The following is a 22,853-nucleotide window of genomic DNA, read 5'->3' as shown; positions in this document are numbered from 1 at the left end:
TCCAAAGAGGTGGTCTGCACCATACGACATCATGTTCAGCATATAAAGCTGGGGGAAGAAGAAGGAAGGGGGGAATGTAAGGAGTTATGGTGTTTGTCTTCCCAAGTAGCTGTTAGGAACCCTCTTTCCTGGAGATGGCTGAGCACCTGCCTGCTGATGGGGAGTGGTGAATGAATTCCTTGTTTTGCTTTGCTTGTGTGCACCAACTTAGGGTGAAGTTAGGCTGTTCAAGATGAGAAAATAAGAGAAAAGTCTCTGAACTCTTAGACCAGAGGGCTATTAAATGACCTGGTACCTGATATTTAATGGAATCTGCTACTTGGCAATATAAAATACTATATATGCAGTAAAAAATGTTGGAGGATTCTGAAGTTGTTACAATTTTGATTCTGCAAAAGTCAGCAAGCCTTCTTTGGAAAAGAAAAAAAAATCCTGTTATCTTAAAAGCAGTTTAAGCTCACCATCTTCAATTTTAAATGCCCATACCATACTACGGTTTCTGTACTTACTACCTGATACCTTGAAATCACCTTCTCCAGGACAAGGGAGTGGCATGTGCATAGCTTTATGTTCCAGTGCCAAGCCTGTGAGTAATCCAGGTCTTCTAACAAATTTTCTCTCTTTAACAGAAAGTGTCAGCAACAAACCACACATGTACTGGTGGCATTTCTGCAGATAGCTGCGCACAAAAGCCAAAGCCTGATGGTTACCATGGGATTCTCTCATTAAGCTTTTACTGAATATACCACATTCTTCACTGTCTGTTAATCTTTGCTACTCTTCCCCCACCTCCCCTAATTCTCTTGCCCTCTGTGCAGGAATGTGAATTGTGTCAAACCATGGCAAGGGTAAGAGAGTTGCTGTGCTCTGTCTTGAGAAATCCCATTATTCAATCCCTCACCAAATAGACATTGCTGTGTATTAAAAAAAAAAATAAATTATCTACTGCACCTGTTGCTGTTTATGAAAAGCAATAAAAAGCTTGGAAGAAGGAGGGTACCTAATCTGCCCTCCTGCTGAACGTTGGATAAGGTTCTCATTTTCACTAAGTCCTCTTTGTGCTCCTTTATCAAGAGTAGAAGCCTTCAGACAGGCATCTTTTACACTGTCACTCCCCTGAAGGCCCATATACACTTCCAGAGAGGTATGAGAGCGTCCCAGTAGTTCCAGTAACGAAGATGGCTTGGGTTATTATTTCACGTGAAGCAGTCCTTTCTGGTTTATGTTTGTGTCTTTTGTGCCCAGGCTTGCAGGAACAGCCCCTGGGAAAGACTTGGCTCAAGAAAAACGTAACTGTTCCTAGGCATCTCAGCAGAAAGATTTCTGTCCTTTTGGATCTTACAAAGAGCATGGTATAACTGGCTATACTGAACCCCCCAGGAAGACAGGTGCAACACTTTAAGGCACACTTTGTTTTACTTAAGAGAGCAGGACTAAGAAGGTTTTTTTTCCACTTAGCTCTTCAGGTAAAGTAGCCTGAGTGACAGATTTTTCCTTCTTTGTCCAAATCTCCAGTATGCTCCAGATATGTCAAAAAAATCATCAGCTATTGCACTGCTCGCCTGCTATGGATGTGCCTGTTTTGAGACAGCTGCTAGCCTGGATCAGGCTGCCTGCACTGGCCCCAGGTGTTTCGTGGGCTGCTGTACAAAGCCGTGGCTGCTGTAAGCCCGCAGTAGGTTTTAGAAAGCTGGGAAGGGAATTATAGTGACTTGCTGCTGGCACATTCCTATTAATGTGTTTGCTCACTTTCTTCAGGATCTTATGAGAATTACCAGTGAATTCAGATAACTGACAGGATCTTAGTTATAATTAGTAGCAGCTTCCCTTCTGATACACAGGAAGGGCTAACAACATTTTTCTTAAGGCAGAGTTATTATGCTATCCTCCATGGAGGTACTTTAAAAAAATGCATTTTCTGGCAAAAAGCCTCTCCCACTTGTTTAGGACAGATGGGAGAGGAAGGGATTCTGAAGTGATGCAGTTACAGGAGTATTGTACAAATTGCCACAGTGTGTGGCGTGGGCTGTTGCAGATCAGCTATTTTTGTTATTACTGTCATGCATCCATTATATTGGGAGCTCAAACAAAAGTCACCAGTAGCAAAAGAAAGGTATCAGTGTAGATGTGAATGAAGTTTCTCTCTCCATACAAACTGAAAAAGCTCAGGGAAATTATCAGAGTGTAATACATGAGAAGCCCTGAAACTTGAGGGCTGATTCAAATTACTGCATATATTTAGCCTGACAAGTGAAGCTGTCCACAGGGTCTAATCAAGAGCACTGATTTTCTGTCCCATTTCAGAGAAATTTGACTATGAAAATAAACATTAGTGGGGCTTTCAAAAAGGTCTCAGAAACTAAATACTCAAAGAGAGTTCAAGATCTGCCGAGAGTCTGGTTTGAAGTTAACTCTCCTCACAGACACCACAGAAATAAGGTGCCTGAAGGGATGGCTTGGGTTGATGAGTCCAGTTCTTTACAACTGGAGACAGCCCTGTAATGTTTGAGAAGGCTCATCCTGAGGGACCCTTTCCCATCTGTATTTCCCCAGAAAGTCCTGTAGTTTTACATGCCAGCAGGTCCTTCTAGGAATCTGGCTGGTCTTTCTCTCCAGGCTCTCTTATGGACTACACAGATGAAAAATGTAGTGCAGAAAAGGAATAATTAAATGAATGATAAACTTCCATTTCACAAGCCTGGAGCGCTTAAGAGCGCAAGCTACAGCAGAGGTGATAGGACTGGGAAATGATCTGGGGGAACGACCAGTCAACTCAGTTAAACAAAATTTGACAACAGAGTTAAACAGAGTTTCTGGCCATAATTTGTATGGCTTTCAGGACTAGAAAGTTTTTTTCAGTGTAAATGATCTGTAGTTCTGAGCTTAACAATGGCTTTTTGAGAGCAGTTATCTGGGGTATAACATTTTCATGTTCATGTATGTTCATTTTTCCTGCTATTTCCTTTGATTTTTCTAAAGGTAAAATGTACTTCTAAATGTAAAATGTTCCCCACTGAAATGGGAAATTATAAAATAATAAATAAATAAAGCAAATAAGTGCATCAATAAGCAGTAATAAACGTAATGACACTGTGTAATTATGCACGAATTAAGATGTCCTCACGTCCACAAAAGAGGCTTGAATATGACGAAGTTCAAACAGTGACTTAGCTTTTCTCACCTAAAGTTTGTTTTTCAGAAGTATACCTGAGCTATAACTTTCCTAATGCAGAAGTTTTGGAGTGTTGTCTCTGCATTTCAAAACTCCCTTCTCTAATTGAAATAACTCTTTAGCAGTTGCAAAGTCTCTGAGGAGTGAAGCAAGGCAGGGCTTTGTCACTTCAAATATAAAAAGCTGGAGCCAGATGAAAGTCTGACTGTTTCTTCTACAAGAAAGGCATGATCTAAGTTAAAACAGAGATCTGGGAAGAGATTCCTGCAGATCCACACTTGCTTTTCCTCCTGGTGCCAGGAGGATGTGGACTCTTTGATGGCACCATTGGTCACCTCTGGGAACTGCTGATCTTAGACCCAGTGCAGGGTGCAAGTTTGGGGATCTGGCAGGAGCAGAGAGCAGACAGCAGGGAGTAGGCAGGTAGATCTTGCTGCCCTTCCTGGCTGCGCCTGCTTAAAGGGCTTCTCTGCTCCACGCGTGCCTAGAGGTCCTCAGCTGTCCTACCTGAGGGACAGCACCACTGACACACTGGATGCTTTGTCACTAAGGTCATAGAGACCCTGCTTAATTTTAATTTGCACTCACGAGCAGTTCAATTTAATTACCCAACATGCCCATGAGAACTGAGACTGTCATGGGGCAACAATCTCAAGCATCCAGGCATGAGAAAGACAAAGTCAAGGGACCAGGCCTGAAGAAACAGTGCTAGTTTCTCATATATTTCCTTTCGCGAAGCAGAATATGTGGTTGTGCATGTCAGTGACTGTCAGTGTGGGGGTCTCACTTGGACAGAGTTTTGTCAGGAACTACATTTCAGGCTGTGCATTAATCAGAGAGGTATTTTTTGCACAGGAGAAACTCCAGACTGAGTGATGCTTTTGGCATAAACACTGGATTTCCAGAAGCACTGGATATTATTAGCCTGTCTTTTGAGGCTGTGCTTTATCTTTCTGTTTATGTGCAAAAATTTCCCTGCTGCTGATTTAGTTTGCTCAATGGAAAACTTATCAAGTCTGAAGAGCTCTGTGCAATTGAGCAAGAAGCTAGAAGGACATGAAATACTTAAGACTAAGAACTGTAGGTTACAACTAATATTTAACATTTATTTATAAACGGAAAAGAGGTCATGTAGCATATTCCTACTATCACATTGGCCAAATAGCTATGCAAATGTCTTTTGATTCCTTCTTAATACTCATGTTTTGCAGAAAGTCTCCCAGGGTGCTAATCCCCTGGAGTGATATTCATTCACATGAAATGAAATGCACAGAAGGGTGGGAATGATAGAAAGATTTTACTGGCACAAATGTGGCAATGAACAAGTAATGTAGGTCAGCACAAATGAGTATAGATAAAATTTTTTTATCATCAGACCATGCATTTCACAAATGCTGAGCATGAAAGGGGAAAAAAAATCAAGAAATTTTGTAGAGGCATTTAAAAATTATTGGGGGTAATTGTTATGGGGTTTTGTTTTTTCAAGCAAAGCAAATATTCAGGGATCTTAATTGCAGAGTGAAAACCTGAATTCTCACTGAAACAAACAAACAGCAAAATTCCTACTGACCTTAATGGAACTGGGATTTTATCCAGGTAGCCAACTGCAGGAGACTCAAAGAAAGGAAAAATAATGACCAACACATTTCAGAAACTGATGTTTTTCCTGAAAGCTTTTTTTTATACATAAACCTCTTATTTTCACTACAAATGTTAATTCTGAGACTCCTTCAGCCCAACAAGCAAGATTTTTGCATCCTGTTGAGATGCTAGGAATATTTCCAATGGGAAACAAATGAAGCTTAAATGAGAGGTGAATCACAGAATCAGAGAATGGCTGAGACTAGGAAGCGCCTCTGGTGATTGTTTAGTCCAGCCCTCCTGCTCAACAAGGTCACTTGCCGCAGGTTGCCCAGGTCCATGTCTAGTCAGTCAGAATGAAGGCTTCACCACCTCTCTGGCCAACCTGTGTCAGTGCTTAGTCACCCGCACAGTGAAAAAGTTTTTCCTGGTGTTCAGAGGGAACCTCCTGTGTTTCATTTCATGCCCATTGCCTGTGGTCCTGTCACTGGGCACCACTGAGAAGTGTCTAGCTCCACCTATCTGTTAAAAACCAGACCTGGGGATAGAACTAAATATTTTGTATCTAAAACAACAGCCCATTTTATTTTAGGGGATGTAATTTTAAACTTCTTAGGAAGAAGGAAATAGCTTTTGATCAAAGCTAAGAACAAGAATTCTAGCAACTATTTGCACTGGAAACAATCTCAAGAGAATAAAACTGGTGGACAGAGAAAAATGGGAAGATGGAAGCAAATGGTGATGACTGTAGGCTACATGACTCTGAAATCATAGCCTGTGTTTTGCCACCACCTACAATGTGACCACGTGCTGCCATTCTTGATCCCAGATCATATTTGCAGACACAAGAAGCAGCACAGCATCATTGGATGGGCACACTGTTTGGGCAAATGCTTTGCTTGGTAAAAAAATGGCTGGATGGCCGAGCCTAAAGAGTTTTGGTGAATGGAGTTAAATCCAGTTGGCGGTCAGTCACGAGTGGTGTCCCCCAGGGCTCAGTTTTGGGGCCACTCCTGTTTAACATCTTTACTGATGATCTAGACGAGGGGATCGAGTGCACCCTCAGTCAATTTGCAGATGACACCCAGTTGGGTGGGAGTGTTGATCTGCTCGAGGGCAGGGAGGCTCTGCAGAGAGACCTGGACAGGCTGGAGCCATGGGCTGAGCCCAACTGGAGGAGTTTCCATAAGGCCAAATGCCGGGGGCTGCCCTTGGGCCACAACAACCCCCAGCAGCGCTACAGGCTTGGGGAGGAGTGGCTGGAGAGCTGCCAGTCAGAGAGGGACCTGGGGGTGTTGATTGACAGCCGGCTGAACAGGAGCCAGCAGTGTGCCCAGGTGGCCAAGAAGGCCAATGGCATCCTGGCTTGTGTCAGCAATAGCGTGGCCAGCAGGGACAGGGAAGGGATCTCACCCCTGTCCTCGGCACTGGTGAGGCCGCCCCTCGATTCCTGTGTTCAGTTTTGGGCCCCTCACTACAAAAAGGACATTGAATGACTCGAGCGTGTCCAGAGAAGGGCAACGAAGCTGGTGCAGGGTCTGGAGCACAGGTCGTACGAGGAGCGGCTGAGGGAACTGGGGGTGTTTAGTCTGGAGAAGAGGAGGCTGAGGGGAGACCTCATTGCCCTCTACAGCTGCCTGAAAGGAGGTTGCAGAGAGTTGGGGATGAATCTCTTTAATAAAGTAACAAGTGATAGGACAAGAGGTAATGGCTTCAAGTTGTGCCAGGGAAGGTTTAGATGGGATATTAGGAATCATTTCTTTCCAGAAGGGGTTGTTAGGTGTTGGAATGGGCTGCCCAGGGAGGTGGTGGAGTCCCCATCCCTGGAGATGTTTAAGAGTCGGGTCGACATAGCGCTGAGGGATATGGTGTAGTTGGGAACTGTCAGTGTTAGGTCAATGGTTGGACTGGATGATCTTCATGGTCTTTTCCAACCTAGACAGTTCTGTGATTCTGTGATCATTACTGCAGTCCAGGCACTGTTACACCCTTAAGTCAGCCAGTGACATCTGGTATAGTGCTCAGCCCCTTGTTCATGCTGACATGGTTGCCTCTGACATCTTACCCTTTTTTTTTGCAGTCATCCCCCCATTACCTTTGCACCACAAATTTTTTGGTTGCAATCATCAGACTTGTACCATGATTTCACTGTGCTATCATCTTCATTAGTCTGTCAAAGTACTTTTAGTTTTTTTGCTCTGTCTCTCTGATGCCCTCCAGTTCATTAGATAGGGTGGAGTTTCCTAAATCCACTGGGGAAGGCTGTCACATGATGCAGGCTTGTATGGCTCTTGTCACTGAGACTGTGATCTTTTACTTTTCCCGAGTTGTTCCTAGCTACCTAAAAGGGAGGTCAGATTTTTGGTCAGTGCTTAAGATGCCTGAAAATCGCACCCATGCTGCATATATGTATACAATGAGAAATATTTTTCTTTATTTAGAGGTTCAGTGTTATTCTGATAGTTAAAAATATTTGCCCAAATGAGACTCAGCACTTTCAAAGCAGGGTTTCCCTTCTGTTTCAGTTCTTCATCCTTCACAGGCCTCTGTTGTGCCCAGCATCTGCCTTTTTATAATCTGTAATTTTATCTAATTTAGTAATTTCTATGTATTGACTCTGAAGCACATATTATGAGAATATTAAAATAGAAAAGTTATTTAATCCTATGGAAAACATAGTGAGTGAAACTGCTGATATTCTTAAAACATTTTGTCATTGTTTTCCTGGATTTGAACTACAAAATATAAGGCCAAACAAAAGAGGGAGCACTTACTTTATTTAGCATCAACAGTGCTCAAAATGTTTTTTGTACTAAGTTTCTGTCTAAAGTTTAAGCATGTACCCACATGTTATGTTAGACAAGACCTTACATCCCTGTCATGTTGAGCAGACAGTGAAAGCAAAGATTAAATGGAAAACACGACTTTATATTAATTATAAATGTCTAGTATTTCTCAGGACCTGAGGGAAATAAACAAAAGATCTTGGCTAATGGAAGCTTGGAGCGTATTGCTTTAAATCTGTAAATGTGGACAATTTACATGCGTAACATGCCACATACCAGCATGAAAATATTTGTCAGAAACTGATGAATGAAACAAGAAGAATAATGAAGAAAAATGACAGTGCACATACCCTCCAGAGAGTAAAATAAACAATGTAAGTATTTGGTAAATAAATCCCTGCAGAACTCTTAGAAATGACTTACTGATTAATTGAATCAATCCATCAACCTCTTGTGATAGCATCAATCTGCAGTCCCTTCAATGTTGTTCTTCTTCAATAGCTACTGTTTTAGAAGCCTTTACAATGTAGGATATGATGTAATACCTCTATATGGAACTATAATTAATTGGATGCTCTAGTGGGAGAAAACCGGCTGATTCTTTTACTCAACTCTCACATGTACATGCTTAAACTAATTGTATCACTCTTATAATTGTACTCCAAGTTCCCCTTTCCCTGCCCTTCTCCTTTTCCTGGAGTTTTTTGGCGCCCACTTTTTTGATTAATCAAAATTTAACAGCAGAGTGGGACTGGGAGATCATATTTTTCTTCTTTCTTTTTAAATTGATATGTTGTCCATTTGCTTACTTTATTTTACATATAAACTTTGCAGAAAGGACTGCCTTATTTATTGTGTTCATAGATTGTACCACGCTTGTACATCCAGTAAGTAGCAGAAATTGTAATTTTTGTATACAGAATGCCCATCTGAAAAATAAACACTTGGGATTTTGAATCTTTTGAGAGGAGGGATAGGAAAAGCTAAGGTGATAAGGGGAGAGACTCTGTGTGTGATTTTGTGCCCCTACCATGAAATATACTCACGTAACAGGTATGTATGTGTGTATGTATGTATGACAGAGAAATGAGCCAACATATAAGCTAATGCCTATAGGTGCATGAATACTGAGAATTCCATGTAAATTAATGCAATTGCACATACTTACCTGTTCTCCTAGGAATAAAATGTTCACTTGCGTGCATAAAAAACAACCATCCAAATGTTTGGAAGAGGAAAAAAAAAAAAAAGAGACAAATTTGAAGAGACTAAAATGTGAATATGGTGCAGTCAAGTGTGTTCACAAACACATTTTCTACGAATTTTCCTCTAGTTTACCTGTGCCTTTTGTAACTCTGGATATTTATGACTCTCTGTACTCACTGAATAGCTTTAGCAAATGTAATTGCACATTTGAAAATTACTCCTACCAGGGCCCACTCTACCTCACAGCTTCTGTAACACTGCCAACCTTTATCATACTCTTAAGTGTCTCCCTGTGTCTGGGGCCTTTGGAGGATGCACATAACCTTCATGCTTCTTCTTCCAGTTTTGCACATATCCACCGTGACACCATCCTCCATGACTGTGATCACTGTCATTATATGAACAGTTTGAAACAACTGATGTGACGAAGAGCAGTACTTAATTATGGGAGGGTATTTGGGGTTGTGTTCAGACAGGGAGAGAGTGAGAATGGGACGAGAAGATGGTGACAGGGAGAAAGAAATGAAATATGTATGAAATAGCATTCTGTGTGGCAGAAGACTGTTGAAGAGCACAAGCTGAATATGAACATGCTTCTTCACATTTAGTTCCATAAAACTTATTTCCCAGCAGGACAAAGGCAAAGATAGGAAAGTGGTTAGGTGACAGATGGCAGCAAAGATCCTCTTCCACTGGTGAATGCAGAAGTCTGGCTTTTGTGCAGGAGATTTAATTTTGGATCAGAGATGACTACAAACATTATTATTTTTTTTAAAAATTCTCAGGTTTCACAGCACTCTTATCTATCCAAAATAATAATCTTAAGGTATTCTGAAGTCCCAAGAGCTAAGTCTTCTACTCAACAGAGAGCAGAAAAGATGGTGTTTTGATTGGACCTGCTGAAAAAAACTCTTTAGTGATCTTGGCAGGATTTGGAAAACACTTTTAAAAGACATTATCTGTTTCAGTTAGTTTCTGAGAGATAAAGGAAGAGAGCATTTTAAAAGACCCTTCTTTTGTACATGTGGAGAGAGATGCGCAACAAAGGCATGTATGATACTACACTATCCCACTCAGCTATGCAAAAGTCACAACTCCGAGTGGCTGCAATTGTCCCTCTTGGTGGAGGTCTGAACAGAGGGACTTGTCAGGACACTAGAGCAAATGGTACCGATTTCTCCAGCCATGGCTCGGGATGAATCGTACTAGTGACTACAGGAAGGAAACATCTTTTACTGACTCATTCTGTGCTGTGCCACTTCTATATGTGAATGAATAACTGCAGTCTAAAGGGCAGTTTCTTTTATGCATAGTAATTACATTTAATATTGCACATAGCTTGGAGCGGACTGATTAGCATAACAACTGTCTACATTTTTCTCTAAGGAGCAGTGGACACAGAGCTGTCTGCAGTATTTCTATGCATCAGTTCTTCAATAAATTTGGCTCACCTTTAGTGTATGTCGCCAATCCACATGCACTGGGAAGAAGACTGATTCAGTTTAGCTACAAAACAAATTCAAAAAGTCTATCAATTTTGTCTCAGCTATGTTGAAGAGACTCAAAAAGAAAGAAATCAAGCAGTACAATAGAAAGAAAGCAAGCAATACATACACATAGATTATTCATTGGGCTTTCCATTTTTGTGAGAAAAAATCTGATTGTATTTAAAAATAAAACAGAGGACTGAAACAAAAATATTACAAGCTAGAAGGTTTCACGGTGTATGAAGTTTTGCTTTGCCTGCTATCAAGTGTGCTCACACATGATGAGAGTGCAAGTGATCAGAACCTTCAGACACTGAGTTAATAGCCACTTCTATCTGGAGACATCCAGGGATCAATACGTACAGCACTAGCCTTTGTCAAAATGCTGTATGGCAGTTGATTATTGCAACCACTACTTAAATGAAGCAAGTGTATCATAAACCGTTTCTCCTTACCTGAATGAAAAGTATCACTTGCACTATAATTATGGCATCAAAAATCCTAATGACAATAATTAATGAACCCTCTTTCTAAGGAATAGATTTAGGAGAGCATGACAGAGAATCTTGAAATGTATACTGTTCTGCTCCACCTTTATAAAATGACCTCAGGCAAGCTGTCAATGTATGTGCGCTCTATAAAGATGTTACCTAAGAAGGATTTCATCATTTCAGTGTAGGGACAATGAACAGAATATAAAAGAATATTAATGCAGTGGAAATATCCATGTTACACAGCTCCTTCTTAACAAGGATTACTTTTGCAGTACTTAATACTGTTGGCAACTGTAAACCTATCACAGGCTTAAAATTCCTGATGAGTAGGCAAAAAAGCCCCATTTTCTAAGTGAAGAGACTATTGCAGTCAGCCTTGTAAAAGAAATCTTGTAATGTCAGTGATAATGAAAATACCTGTTACCTACAACAGAGTTAAAATGGTGTCATGACCTGGCAATTTCTATTCAGTGCTGTCACATCCGTGCACTGCACAGATCGGGATTGTCATCATGTAAATGTAACTGGGTTCTTTATCCTGCATTGTTGCTGAGCTGGAAACAGTAATTCTAAGTTTCCTGTAAGTTATGAATAGCAACAGGGGGCCATGAATAGCTTGGAAACCTATATTTTTTCCATTTATTTTTTTTTTTAAATGCAAATTACACTAGTAAGTCAAAAAAATCACTTTTGTTAAAAATACATTCAGAATTAACAAATGCCAAAAAGAAAAGAAAAAAAAAGACACATTTGGATTGTATCTCTTGCCTTCTGAATATTTAAGTTTATAACAAAAGCCCAGCCTAGAAAAATAACATTCTTTACTGGATTTTGAGGAGGATACAGCTGTACAAATCAAAAATGTCATCCAGATATTCTCAAATTACTGTGCTCTAAACTGCTTCCAGAAGAGATCTGTCCACTAATCATTTAGTTTAGTAGTCAACAGACTTAATTTCTTTTTAATGGTGGTGTTCTAACTGCAACTTAAGCAGGGTTATGAATACCAACTTCATATAGCTATGTATGTGTATATATATGTATACTGTGCGTATGTGAGTGTGTGTATATCTACTCTATATGTAATATATGAATACACGTTTATGTTGTAATCCTTACTAGTTAGATATGCTTCTTATTCCCTAAGTACTTTACAAACATTAACAATTCAGACCTCACAAAAAGCCTGTGAGGCACATATTATTCCTGTTTTATAGATGGGAAGACTAAGACAGAGAAATTAAGGCCAAAATTTTCTAAATTAAAATCAGGCCTAAAAGCTACATGTAGACACTTCATTAAACTGTCTGACTTCTAAAATTGTTAACTATCAGTATCTACCATTCCTTGGGAAATCACTGAATGGTACAAAAAATTACCTTCTGAAAATTGGATTGCTGCTTAGGTGCCTAAACTGGATTCTTTTCAGGTTAAAAAATGATTTCTATAGAAATATGATTTTGATTAACTGTTATACAGGGAAAGCTAAAATACCCTGTTATGACATTTTCATTCCATTTAAACCTCCACATTGTGTTTAATACTATACATCTTCTATATTTAATACTACATAAAAGTAGAAACTTTCAAAATTTTTCAAGTTACGGGAAATTTCATCCTGACACTTGGAAGCTCTATGATTTTCCAGGGGTGAAAAACTGTTCTACCCAGAATGAACTCAGAATTTCAGGAACCCAAGTCTGAAAATTTTAATTCAAGATTCAAATCAGCAATGAATGCTTTATGGGATCAAGCCTAGGGGACGTGCTTAATTCACACAGGAAATCCCTAGCAGTATCTGGGGCTGGAGCCCTTGCCCCCCTGCAGCAGAATCTTCCTAGGTTATGCAGCCCCTGTCAATTCCTGTGTATTTTATATACATAGACATACACACACACACACACACACTCTTACATATATATATATATATAAAAATCTCACTGAATAAATGTAAGTATAGTTCCTGAACATGTCCCATATCTTGTTTTCACTGGTGAATGCCTGTTCCTCTGTCATTGTCCAGAGTTGCTGCTTGTGACACTGTACATCCATGCAGACACAGCAAAGGGCACTGGTTTGTACAGGGATGGATGAGTGGCATGAGCGCACAGGCCATGGGAGCTCGGGAGCCACGTGGGTTTGGCCAGCAAGGAAAAGGGAGTTGCTCAGGGCATCTCGAGCCTTTCCAAGTGCTAACCTTCCCTCTTGCCCTCAAAAGCTACGTGGTCACCTCAGGTGTGGTAGGTGTGTGCATTTGCCTATGCAAGGTCTGAGCAAAGAAACAATGACAATCCAAGTTTCTGAAAAGCCTGAGCAAACTATTGGGTTTTTCTTAATGAAAGCCACCTAAGTGCTTAAAAATACAGATCAGATGTAGAATAAAACATATGTTCCTAGGAGTTCAGAGTATTTCATATACACATTGACCTACTAGTAAAATTCCCAAAGGCATCTTGTTGCCAACTACGTAACAGCACAGTTTTTTTTTTCAGTCACAATAATACAGGAAGATAAAATACACGTTCTAACACACAACAGATCCCCCAAATATACCACAAAAAGATCTCCAATATTTCCTCAACTGAACTAGGCCCTCCCCTCCCTCCCCAACTGAAACCAAAAATAAAATATATGGATCCCTTATGGTGCAATTAGAAAAAAAAAGCTCACTTACAGAGAATTTTCAGTTGAAATTAGATATAAAAGAGTAAACGTATCTAGTACATATTCAGTTGGCCTTTGTTGATAGAAATCTGCAGATGTCTCTGTAGTTAGTAAAAGACATTTAGAGATAGCTATAAAAGCACCTACAGTGCGATAAATAAAACCAGTAGGATTAAGAAGCACTGTTTCTGCTGCTTATTTCCAGTACGTTAAATTATTAGTTTATGTTACCCCTTTCCCCACCCCGACCCCCAAAAGGTCTCATTTCTTTTTTTCTTTTTCTTAATCATTATAAACTCTTTGTTTCTTGACCACTGTGGAGCCTCAAAAGTAAAGCACTTCTCAGACAGCTGGCAGTTTTCTACTTGGTCGCTCTGGAGCTGTGGAGCAACAGAGCCTTATTCCCTGACATGAAAACAAAACAAAACCAAACAGAAGAAAACCACTGACTTAGAAATCGTTCAGAATTAACAGCAGCATGTTACTTCAGAAAGCTTGCACGGAGTTTCTCTGATGTGCAACGCAGTTGGGTTAAGGCAAGTATGAACTGTACAGCCTTCAGGACAAACAACGTGCTGTCTATTGACTTCTGCTGCAAGGTCATCCTGGTATTTTTATTATTGTGTTGACTGAGGAGACTCGATGCGGCCAGGAGTGCGGAGGGGGCTCCGAAACCACCAAATGGGCTGAGTTCAGGTCTTAATCCTGATGGGCCATGATGGTGGCGGCCAGGGTAGGGAAGAGCCAGAAGATGGCACCAACGCCTCTGCTCTGGCCCTCTGGTGCTGGGAGGCAGGAGGTCCAAGGTGGGGGTCTGGGGCATCTCCCTTAGTACCTGTTAGAAAGAGGGGCTGAAGGTGTCCGTTGTTCTTTGTCTCACTGTTCAATCAGCTTTTTTTTTTTTTTTTTAATAGCACAAAAACTGGATTTTTTTTGCTCTTTGAAGAACCAAGGGGCCATCCTGAAACAGTTTCCTTGATGGCTCCTCCAGCCCACGTTGAGTAGCCCCTTTGTTTACTTTGACCTAGAAGATAGAAAAAGAAAGATGCTTGTAATCCACCATATCCCTATCTGATCCCTGCCCTTCTGCCTCAATGGCCTTTTGCAAGCAAGTGTAAGCCACCAAACCAGTAACAAACCGGTACACATGGGATGAAGAGGACAGAAAAGACAAGGTATTTACTCGGGTGGTTGCTTGGCTCTCTCTGGAACACCATCAGGGAAGGCCACACAGGTTTTCTAAACCATTCTAGGCAAGAGTGATATTTAATTAGAATCCATGTGTCAACTGGAAGGTGACCTGAACTATAATAATCCATCAGAAATGTAGCTGTCTTTGTAAAACCAAGTAGGGATGCAGTATGCAGGACAGACAGGCTGAATCGCAGATACCTTGGAAAGTCTCCCAAGGCTCTCTCACAAAGCAGAGTGCATGTGTGAGTGCCTCTGTCCTTTGCACCTGGGGTACTGTCCCAAACCTGTGTTTTCTAACTCCAGCTTTCAGTCTAAAATGGACAAGGTGTTGTTTGTTGCTAGACAAGTCTTAGCTGGTAGCTTATTTTAAAAAAAATGTTGTCTCTCATGTCTGAATCCCACAAGCATGAATCTTAAGGAGATAGTAACTGAGCAGATTTGTACTGCATGAACTTGGTGAGTGTGATGGTGGTTATACTCTAGGTGCTGGTTTTTGTGTCTTGCTTAAGTTTCATTTATACATCAAATGAATGTTAAAGTAGGCAGTACCTTCAGTATGTGCAATTATCTAGACAAATACCTACAGCCTTAGACTAGGAGACCATGACCAGCATAATGCACATGTAAACACACACACAGAATTGATGGGACTAGGTACTAAGGGACGTGCATTAACCCCTCCTACACCCCTCTGACCCTGAGTTATTGCCTCGCAATCCCTCTAACACTTGGTGAAAAGTAGGATCCCATTAGCCAGAAACTATCGTTAAGTGTCTTCTAGTGTAAAGCAATGCCTACTGATAGTCTTGTGTAGCAAAATACACGGAAGTGGGCATATATATACATAAACACACATATATATAAAGGGGTCTGTGTGCATATAGGGGGTGTGTTTCTATGTGTATACAGTATATGTGTGTGTGTGTTTATATAATGCAAAGATGCTCAGACTTCACAGAATATGAAGAAAGTAAGCTTCACTTCAGGGCTGAACTGCTTTTGAGCAATTTCTCCAGTGCATTAGGCATCAGCAGCAGACAGGCATGCTTTTTTTTTGCTTCACCACCTCTTTTCTTGAGCAAACAAGATTACTGTGAAAAATATAAAGAAAAATATCTCTCCCCTCCTTCCTTCCTACTGTTTTTAGAGCAGTCATGATGCAGTGCAGTTGTGTTCCACAGCTATAACCGTGTTTTTTCATGTGCAGCAGAATCAGTTCCATGGAGTGTTTAGTCACCTTCCTTGGTCACCTCCCAAGAGCAGAAGTTTTTCTTGACAGTTGTTTTCCACTATCTTACTGTGTTCTTGTCCCATGATCTGGAAATGAGCACTGGCATCTCCTGCACAGAATGCCAGGAAGCTTTTTTGTACATCAGCTGTGGCCACACTGCAAGGGGGTACATGAGCACTGGTTCTGTCCCATTCATTTACAAAATGTATTCGTTTTGAAGGGACTGACTAGGTTTCTTGGCTTGTACAACATAGAGCATGCTGTTGACACTTAAATAATAATAAAAAGCCATTTACGACAGGTAGATAAACATCATGAGGAGAATTCTTCCCCCAAACACCAGTGTTTTATTTAAAACATAATTTTAAATTGAATGTATTTTTCTTTTTAAAAAGGAAGCTGATTTAAATTAATTGTGAAATTGGGAGAGGTGATAAGGAGAGTTGTGATTGGAATTCAAAGCCTAAAATATAGAGAAAAGAAACAAAGTGAACCTGAATCTAATAATTCTAGATTATTTAAGGAAACAGTAGCCAGAGATAGTCACCCTAATACACTATCTACAGATAACACTTCTTTTTCATAAATGAAGATTTTTTTCCTTAAGTATCCTGTTCATTCAACTGCTTAAATCCCCCACAAATGTACTCTGTGTGTGTTTAAACTGAATTGTTCTTAAAAGTAGAGCTTGACTGATATCACAAATAAAAAGTAACAATACTTTAGATAAAAAAACTCCTGACACATTAGAAATGTAAAAATGAGAAGCCTAGATAAATCAATATAATTATTTAATTGCATGTGTAAGTTTGTGTAGGTTCAGTATAACCTCCAGACTAACAAAATGAAGTACTAACTTTAGCACACAGGAGGAAACTGGTTACAAAACAGTATGTCTTAACAGTTAGCAATTACTAAACACAGCATTCCTTCAGGATAATAATTAAACTGTGCATGTGCAAAACAGTTAAAATTGATTTAAATCACTTGGATGTAAATTTGTCTGGCTTGAATTGAAATAAAAGTTTGTGTTGATGGAATTCTATCATTGCAATCCACTAAATCAATTCACTTCAGCAAACAGTACGTGGGTGATGACTGAGACCTACCACACATCTCTGTATGTCTTTAAGATTTGTACTGTTTCTGTATCTGGTAAATATATGGGTAGCTCTCTGAGCTTATTACTGAGCTGCATGTTGAAATTTGCATTTTGATGTTCTGTACAACCATTAGAAGATGATTTTGGTTTGGTAAGCTCTTCAAAGCTGAGGCCATATGTTCTCCTTCATTTTGTAGCATGCCTCACACACCTATAGATACTACCACCCCATAGACAACAAAAAGAGGTGTTATTGTGTCTTTGGAAATAGCTAGTAACCGGATGATTTAAAGGCACCTATGTCCTACTCATAAACCCAGATCTCCACATGAGTTGCACTCAGTGTGAGCCTGAAGAGTATAGGACACAGAGGTGGCAACAAACTATATTTTCTTCATCTTTTGAAGGAATTAGACAGGATAATACTTAATATAACCTCCACTGCTTATGGATTCAAAGACATTTTGTAGCAACTGATAAAGTTGTGGAAATATTTGTATGAATACAGCCCTATGAATATGTATAGTATAGTTGTATACTGGATGGGTATGATTATACCTTGGACAGTGGTGAGAGTATGGCAATGGACTCCATAAAGCAGGTCAGGTCAGGACAGGTCTATCCTATCCTATCCTATCCTATCCTATCCTATCCTATCCTATCCTATCCTATCCTATCCCGTCCTATGCTATTCTCTGCCTTTCTATGTTAAATAATTCTTAACTTTTACTCCTCCCCTAGAGATGCTGAGCATTCTAAAGTGAAGGTGACATTGGCCAGAGAGTGATGTAAAGTCCTGTATTGTTGTTTTCTCTTCGCATAATGGAGAAAACATCAGAACATCAGAACACTGATGTTCTTTGGTGAACAAGATCCCTAGGGAACCAAACCCTTCCTCACAACAAATAAAGCATTAAAACATCAAGTATGGCCTGCTGTTATCATATAAGTGTGTTTTGATTTCCAGTAAGTAATATTGCTGTAAATAGTGCTACAAGCAGATCAAACCACAGCTTGATTAATTTGACATTCGAATTTGTCACTCCACTACCTAATGGTCTGCCTACATTTACAGAGCAACTGCAGTGTGAATACATATGCATGTGTTGCTGGTACACCTCAGCTGTAAATAACAGAAAGGTATTACTAAATGCTGCAAAAGCCTCTTAAGGACAGACTGGAAATTCTAGAGAACCTTGTCAAATGCTATACAGTCAGAGGGAAACATGAAGCGTCTTTGACTATGGCTGCAACATGGCAATACTTTTGTGGGTTGATTGGGCAAAACATCAGCTCACATACTGATTTCTGTCTCTCAGTTAAGACAGCGAAATCACCTATACTCCAGTGAAAATGCAGCACTGAAATAAGGCGTAAAACAGTTTACATGGATTAATCATATATCTCTTCATCTCAGCTACAAGCTTAAAAATATTGCCTTCTTTTTTTTTTGCACAGGTCTAGCTTTCTTTACAGTCAGCATGAAGATGCTCAGTAAATGCAATCTGCTGTTCTGGAAGCAACACTGAGAGCATAAAGAGAATGGGATAATATCTCAGCTGGAGGGCTCCATATGTTGATGACAAGGTATGGTATACTGAGAAAGAAATAGGATTAGAATTGTTCTAAGTACCTATGAGCCACACATAATACTAGGAAGGAAAGAACATTTTCTAAAAGCACAGCATTGTGCCAAAAGTGCAGGTGAAAAATCTTTACTTGAGCACAGACAGATGGGAAGCTGAAGTTAAGATGGCATTAGAGATACGCACCATTGTAATTTGAGATTATTAAAATGCTCCTAGCAAAGCTCCCAAAAGGCCCAATCCTAAACACCACTGCAGAATTGATTGTACCACTGATAAAGGAGTAAATGGCAGTTCCATGCAAAAATCCACTAATCCATTAGCAGACTTTCTTCCACTAATCAGAAGAAATGAAATTACATTCAAGGGTAAATGGAAGTGTATGTTGGGATGGATATTGTTTGCCTGCATTTAGTTCTTTTCCTCAAAAGAGACGTTCAGAAGAGAAACAAAGGAAAAACGTAAATGATGCCCCTGTGTGAGCTGTTGCGTGTTGTGCTTTTACTGTGTAGGCTAGTGATGGTAAATAAAAAACATTTCAAAAGGCTGCAGCAGTGAGGTTAAGATTTATCTGGGCAGTCAGGACTGTTCTGTATTGCAGTTGGCATCAGTACAAGAAATATGTGAAGATGATTATTTCTGGACTGCTCTATGGTTGGATGCTAGCTCTAGTGTGAATGTACTCCAGTTGTATGTGCTGAGATTTTATCACTCATTTAATCCCCAAATATATCAGATTGCACTTCTAGGCAGTGGATGGAGCTGTCACTCACTGGCTAGGTAAAACACTGTCTTCTATTCAAACTGGATTTAAAATCCATGTGTTGTTACATTTGGTTAGTTTTTTTTTGTTTTGGTTTCTTTTTTAATATGTGGAGACTGGAAATGAGGAAATGAGGTACAGAGGTCCTTCAGTGAACAGATGCACCCGTAAGACAAATGCTAAATGCAGCCACTAAATTAGCAAGTTGCTGAACTTTTGATAAATCTTAATAAAAACCACTTTTTTCGCAACCAAGTTTTGTCAGATCTGACTAGTTTTTACGACACCAAATTCTCATTGCCTCTGACTAGAACTTGCTTGAATGAAAATGGGGGGAAAAATCAGGTGAGAGATGGGTGTTATTTAAACAACCATGACACATTATATCCTGCCATAAGAAATCATTATAATTCAACAGGAGAGTAATGTTGGTGCTTAAGTGTAGCTTGAATTTGGTCTATCAAAAAAATGCTTCTGCCTATTCCGAATTTTTAAGTCACGTCATCTTTCAGCTTAATGATCCTTTAATATCAGCCTGTCACTCTGCAGAATATCTCGGAAGTTAAGTACTTACATATACATGGGCTGTAGCTGTAAATGAGATGTCTTCTGTGGACCTTGATAGCCGTAAGAGTCAAATCCACCTATGAAATCAACTGAAAGGGGGAAAATTGCTTTCATTAGCAACACCTTTTCAGAAGTAATAGGCACTATCATTCAAGAATCACCCAGCACACAGATTATTTTTGACGGGCCCTCTAATAATCTGTTAAAATTAGATCAGCTAATTGTGGAGATGAAGAAAAAGGGTAAAAAAATAGAGAAAGGCAAAGAACCTTTTTTAACTTTAAAATGAAATTAATTTTAAAATCACAAAAAGGCAATGAGTGATTTATAACAGCCATCTGTCTATCAGAAGTAGCCACACATCCCTCTTTTCAAGTAAACCACCTCATTGGATACAAACCACCATGCTATTCAGATATTGCAAATGCTGAAAACCATTTATTTATTGGCATGAATGCATTGCTTCTGACTGTGATTACTGTGTCTGGCTTGCTGTCATACTGTGGTTCAGTGATGTAGAGGAGAAAGCACATTGATCTGATTCTGTCTGAGAGACAGAAGTTTCTCTGATTCCCTGCTTTGACATTTGGGTTGAAATGCATGAACAGAGGGTTGGAACAATTTATCTGAGCTTCAGAGATGAGACTACACAGATCTAAGGAAACCAGCATTTCTCTCAAGGCACTGGAGGTCTGCAGGAAGGTTGTAGAGTGGGATTTATTTATTAATTCACACCATTGCCAGTTCCCAGTGGTCTTCTCATGTTTATTTTAAACAATTTCCAGGGCAATTCAATCTCATCTGAGCCTGAGCCCCCTGTTTCTCTGCTATAACACTTTCTTTACACAGGTAAAAGTCCACCCTTTGCTTCCTTTGCACCAGAAGACCGAACTATTGGCTTTTGGGGAGTTATTTGTGGGCAGCTCTCATCCCTGAAATGTTGTCTCTTACATAGCAGATGTGAATTTGACTAGACTTTTATAGAAAAGAATTCAGATATAGATGTGTATTTTTCACAAGTCTGGACACTGCTACTGACAGACTGGCTCTGTATCCATTAAAAGCAAAAAATGAGAAAAGGTTCTTTGATAAGGGGATAGCTTCCTGTGGATCTAAAATGAGTAAAATTCACATAAAAATCACAAAATATAAATTTATAACCCTTGGTTTCAGAACTTTCACGGTGGTTGGAGTCTTAAAACTTACATTACTTTATTACATTATTTTATGCTAAGGTACCCCTCAATGTGTGCCACACTTATCAATGCATTCACACGCATTCCAGACATATTATAAAATCAAATTCTTGTACCCTTCTGTCCACCATTTACTTAGCAAGCAAAGAGCCACCAAAACAGTAGACTGGACCAATAGAGTATGTCTCCATTGCAACCACAGACATGTTAAACCTGTCATTCACCTTCTTCCCTGGCAAGAATGGCCCCTGCAGAAATAATATAGCCAATTCTGTGCTCTGTGGCAGCATTACATATACTCCTATCCCAGAATGATGTTTTACTAAATTAATCCCTGACACCTCTAATGAAGGAGGTTCTATAGTCCCTCTGTGTTGCCTTTCCTTGTGCCTAACTTCCTAATGTCTAATTTAAATGTAATTTCCTGCAAATTACCTACTTTTCTACATTTTGGCCTTTTCTCCCTATGGATATGAAGACAAATGAGCATTTTTTTTCTTTTATGACTACTTTCAAGCATTTTCAATAAGTATTTTCATTATATCCATCGTTTCCAGATTTAAGCATACCTAGTTCTTCCAAATTTTTCTCATGGCCCGTGTTTTCCAAGCCTCTACATTTTCAAGCCTGAGGAGCCTTCTTCAGTCTACTTATGTTTTTCTTACAGTGGTGTGCACAAATCTGGATTAACTGGAACAACTGCCATGTGGGTCTTCTGTACATTACCTGGAATAACATGGTGGGTTTTCTGTTGTTTTGGGCTTTTTAAAATTTTTTATTCTGTTTAGTTTTTCAACAGCATCATACAAATGCTTAATAATCAGATCTTTATTTTTATGTTTTGACACTAACTGTAGTCTAACCAAGTAGTCCATATTTTATCTGAAGATAACTTGATTGATTCTTCCCCACAGGAGTTCTTTTGCACTTGTCTGTATTGAATTTCATCTTCTTGATTTCAAACCACTTCTCAAGATCGTTTTGACTTCTAATCCTATCTTCACAAGTGCTCATACCGCTCCCAGTCTGATTTCATCTGAAATTTTTACAAATGTTCTCTCTTCTATCATCCTTGCTGTTAACAAAAATAATGAAGAGGATTATTTCCCTAGCTGAGGTCTCAGTGGGATCCCGTCTGAAATGTCATCCCAGCTCATTGATAACTAAATTTCAAATAGAGTTTTAAACAATTCTTCACACAACCTATGATGACTGTATCTGGACAGTGCTTCCCTGGCCTGCTTACAAACCTTTCATAGGGTCAGAATCTTACTAAAATCAAGATAAATGTCATTTGTTGCTTCCTACTTACTCACTGTCTGTAACTATCAGAATAACTTTATTACAATGTGATCATGTCTTTGGAAGCATACTAAGTTTACAGGCACAAAATGAAGATTCACTATAGGAATATTGTTGAATGAAGTACTAGGCTGGGAGGAAATAAACCCTCTCTTATTGGGGTTGGACATGTCTTTGCTGCATCTATGGTTTGTTATTCTCTTGACCAGTTTGTCTTTTATTCTCACTTCTGACCTCTGACAACACAAGTCAGAAAATACCTGTGTTGGACTGAGTGTCTCACAGGTGTCAACCCCTATCAGTTTACGGGTGTTGCTTATATGCATTTGTCCAGCTTTGCATTTCTTGTGTACTTCCCAAGACCCTTTAAGCAACTGGTAAACCACTACTAAAAAGCATAGATACTCTGTTTTGCAGTCGTAGGGCAACAGGTCTTAAGGGTGATTTTAGGGTTGTTTTCATAAAGCTAAACCAACATGTTAAGAAAAAGATTTCTTTGAGTAAAATGAGTTTGTGTGGGCA

At 39.6% G+C, this 22,853-nt stretch overlaps 1 protein-coding gene across 1 annotated transcript in view; it reads right to left on the bottom strand.

The window, feature by feature from the left end:
- Window positions 1-11,218: 11,218 nt before the first annotated feature.
- The window catches only part of NKAIN2 (sodium/potassium transporting ATPase interacting 2), a 574,708-nt gene continuing 563,073 nt past the window's right edge, over window positions 11,219-22,853 (bottom strand). Inside the window, exons 6-7 of the mRNA XM_074923813.1 lie at window positions 19,841-19,922; window positions 11,219-14,414 (exon numbers count right to left, since the gene is read on the bottom strand). Of these exons, the coding sequence (XP_074779914.1) occupies window positions 14,405-14,414; window positions 19,841-19,922 (92 nt within the window). The 3' untranslated portion in view covers window positions 11,219-14,404. The remainder of the gene's footprint in view (window positions 14,415-19,840; window positions 19,923-22,853) is intronic.

This window comes from Athene noctua, chromosome 1, assembly GCF_965140245.1.
Source record: "Athene noctua chromosome 1, bAthNoc1.hap1.1, whole genome shotgun sequence".
Lineage (NCBI taxonomy): Eukaryota > Metazoa > Chordata > Aves > Strigiformes > Strigidae > Athene > Athene noctua.
This window is presented reverse-complemented; position numbering and strand designations above follow the sequence as displayed.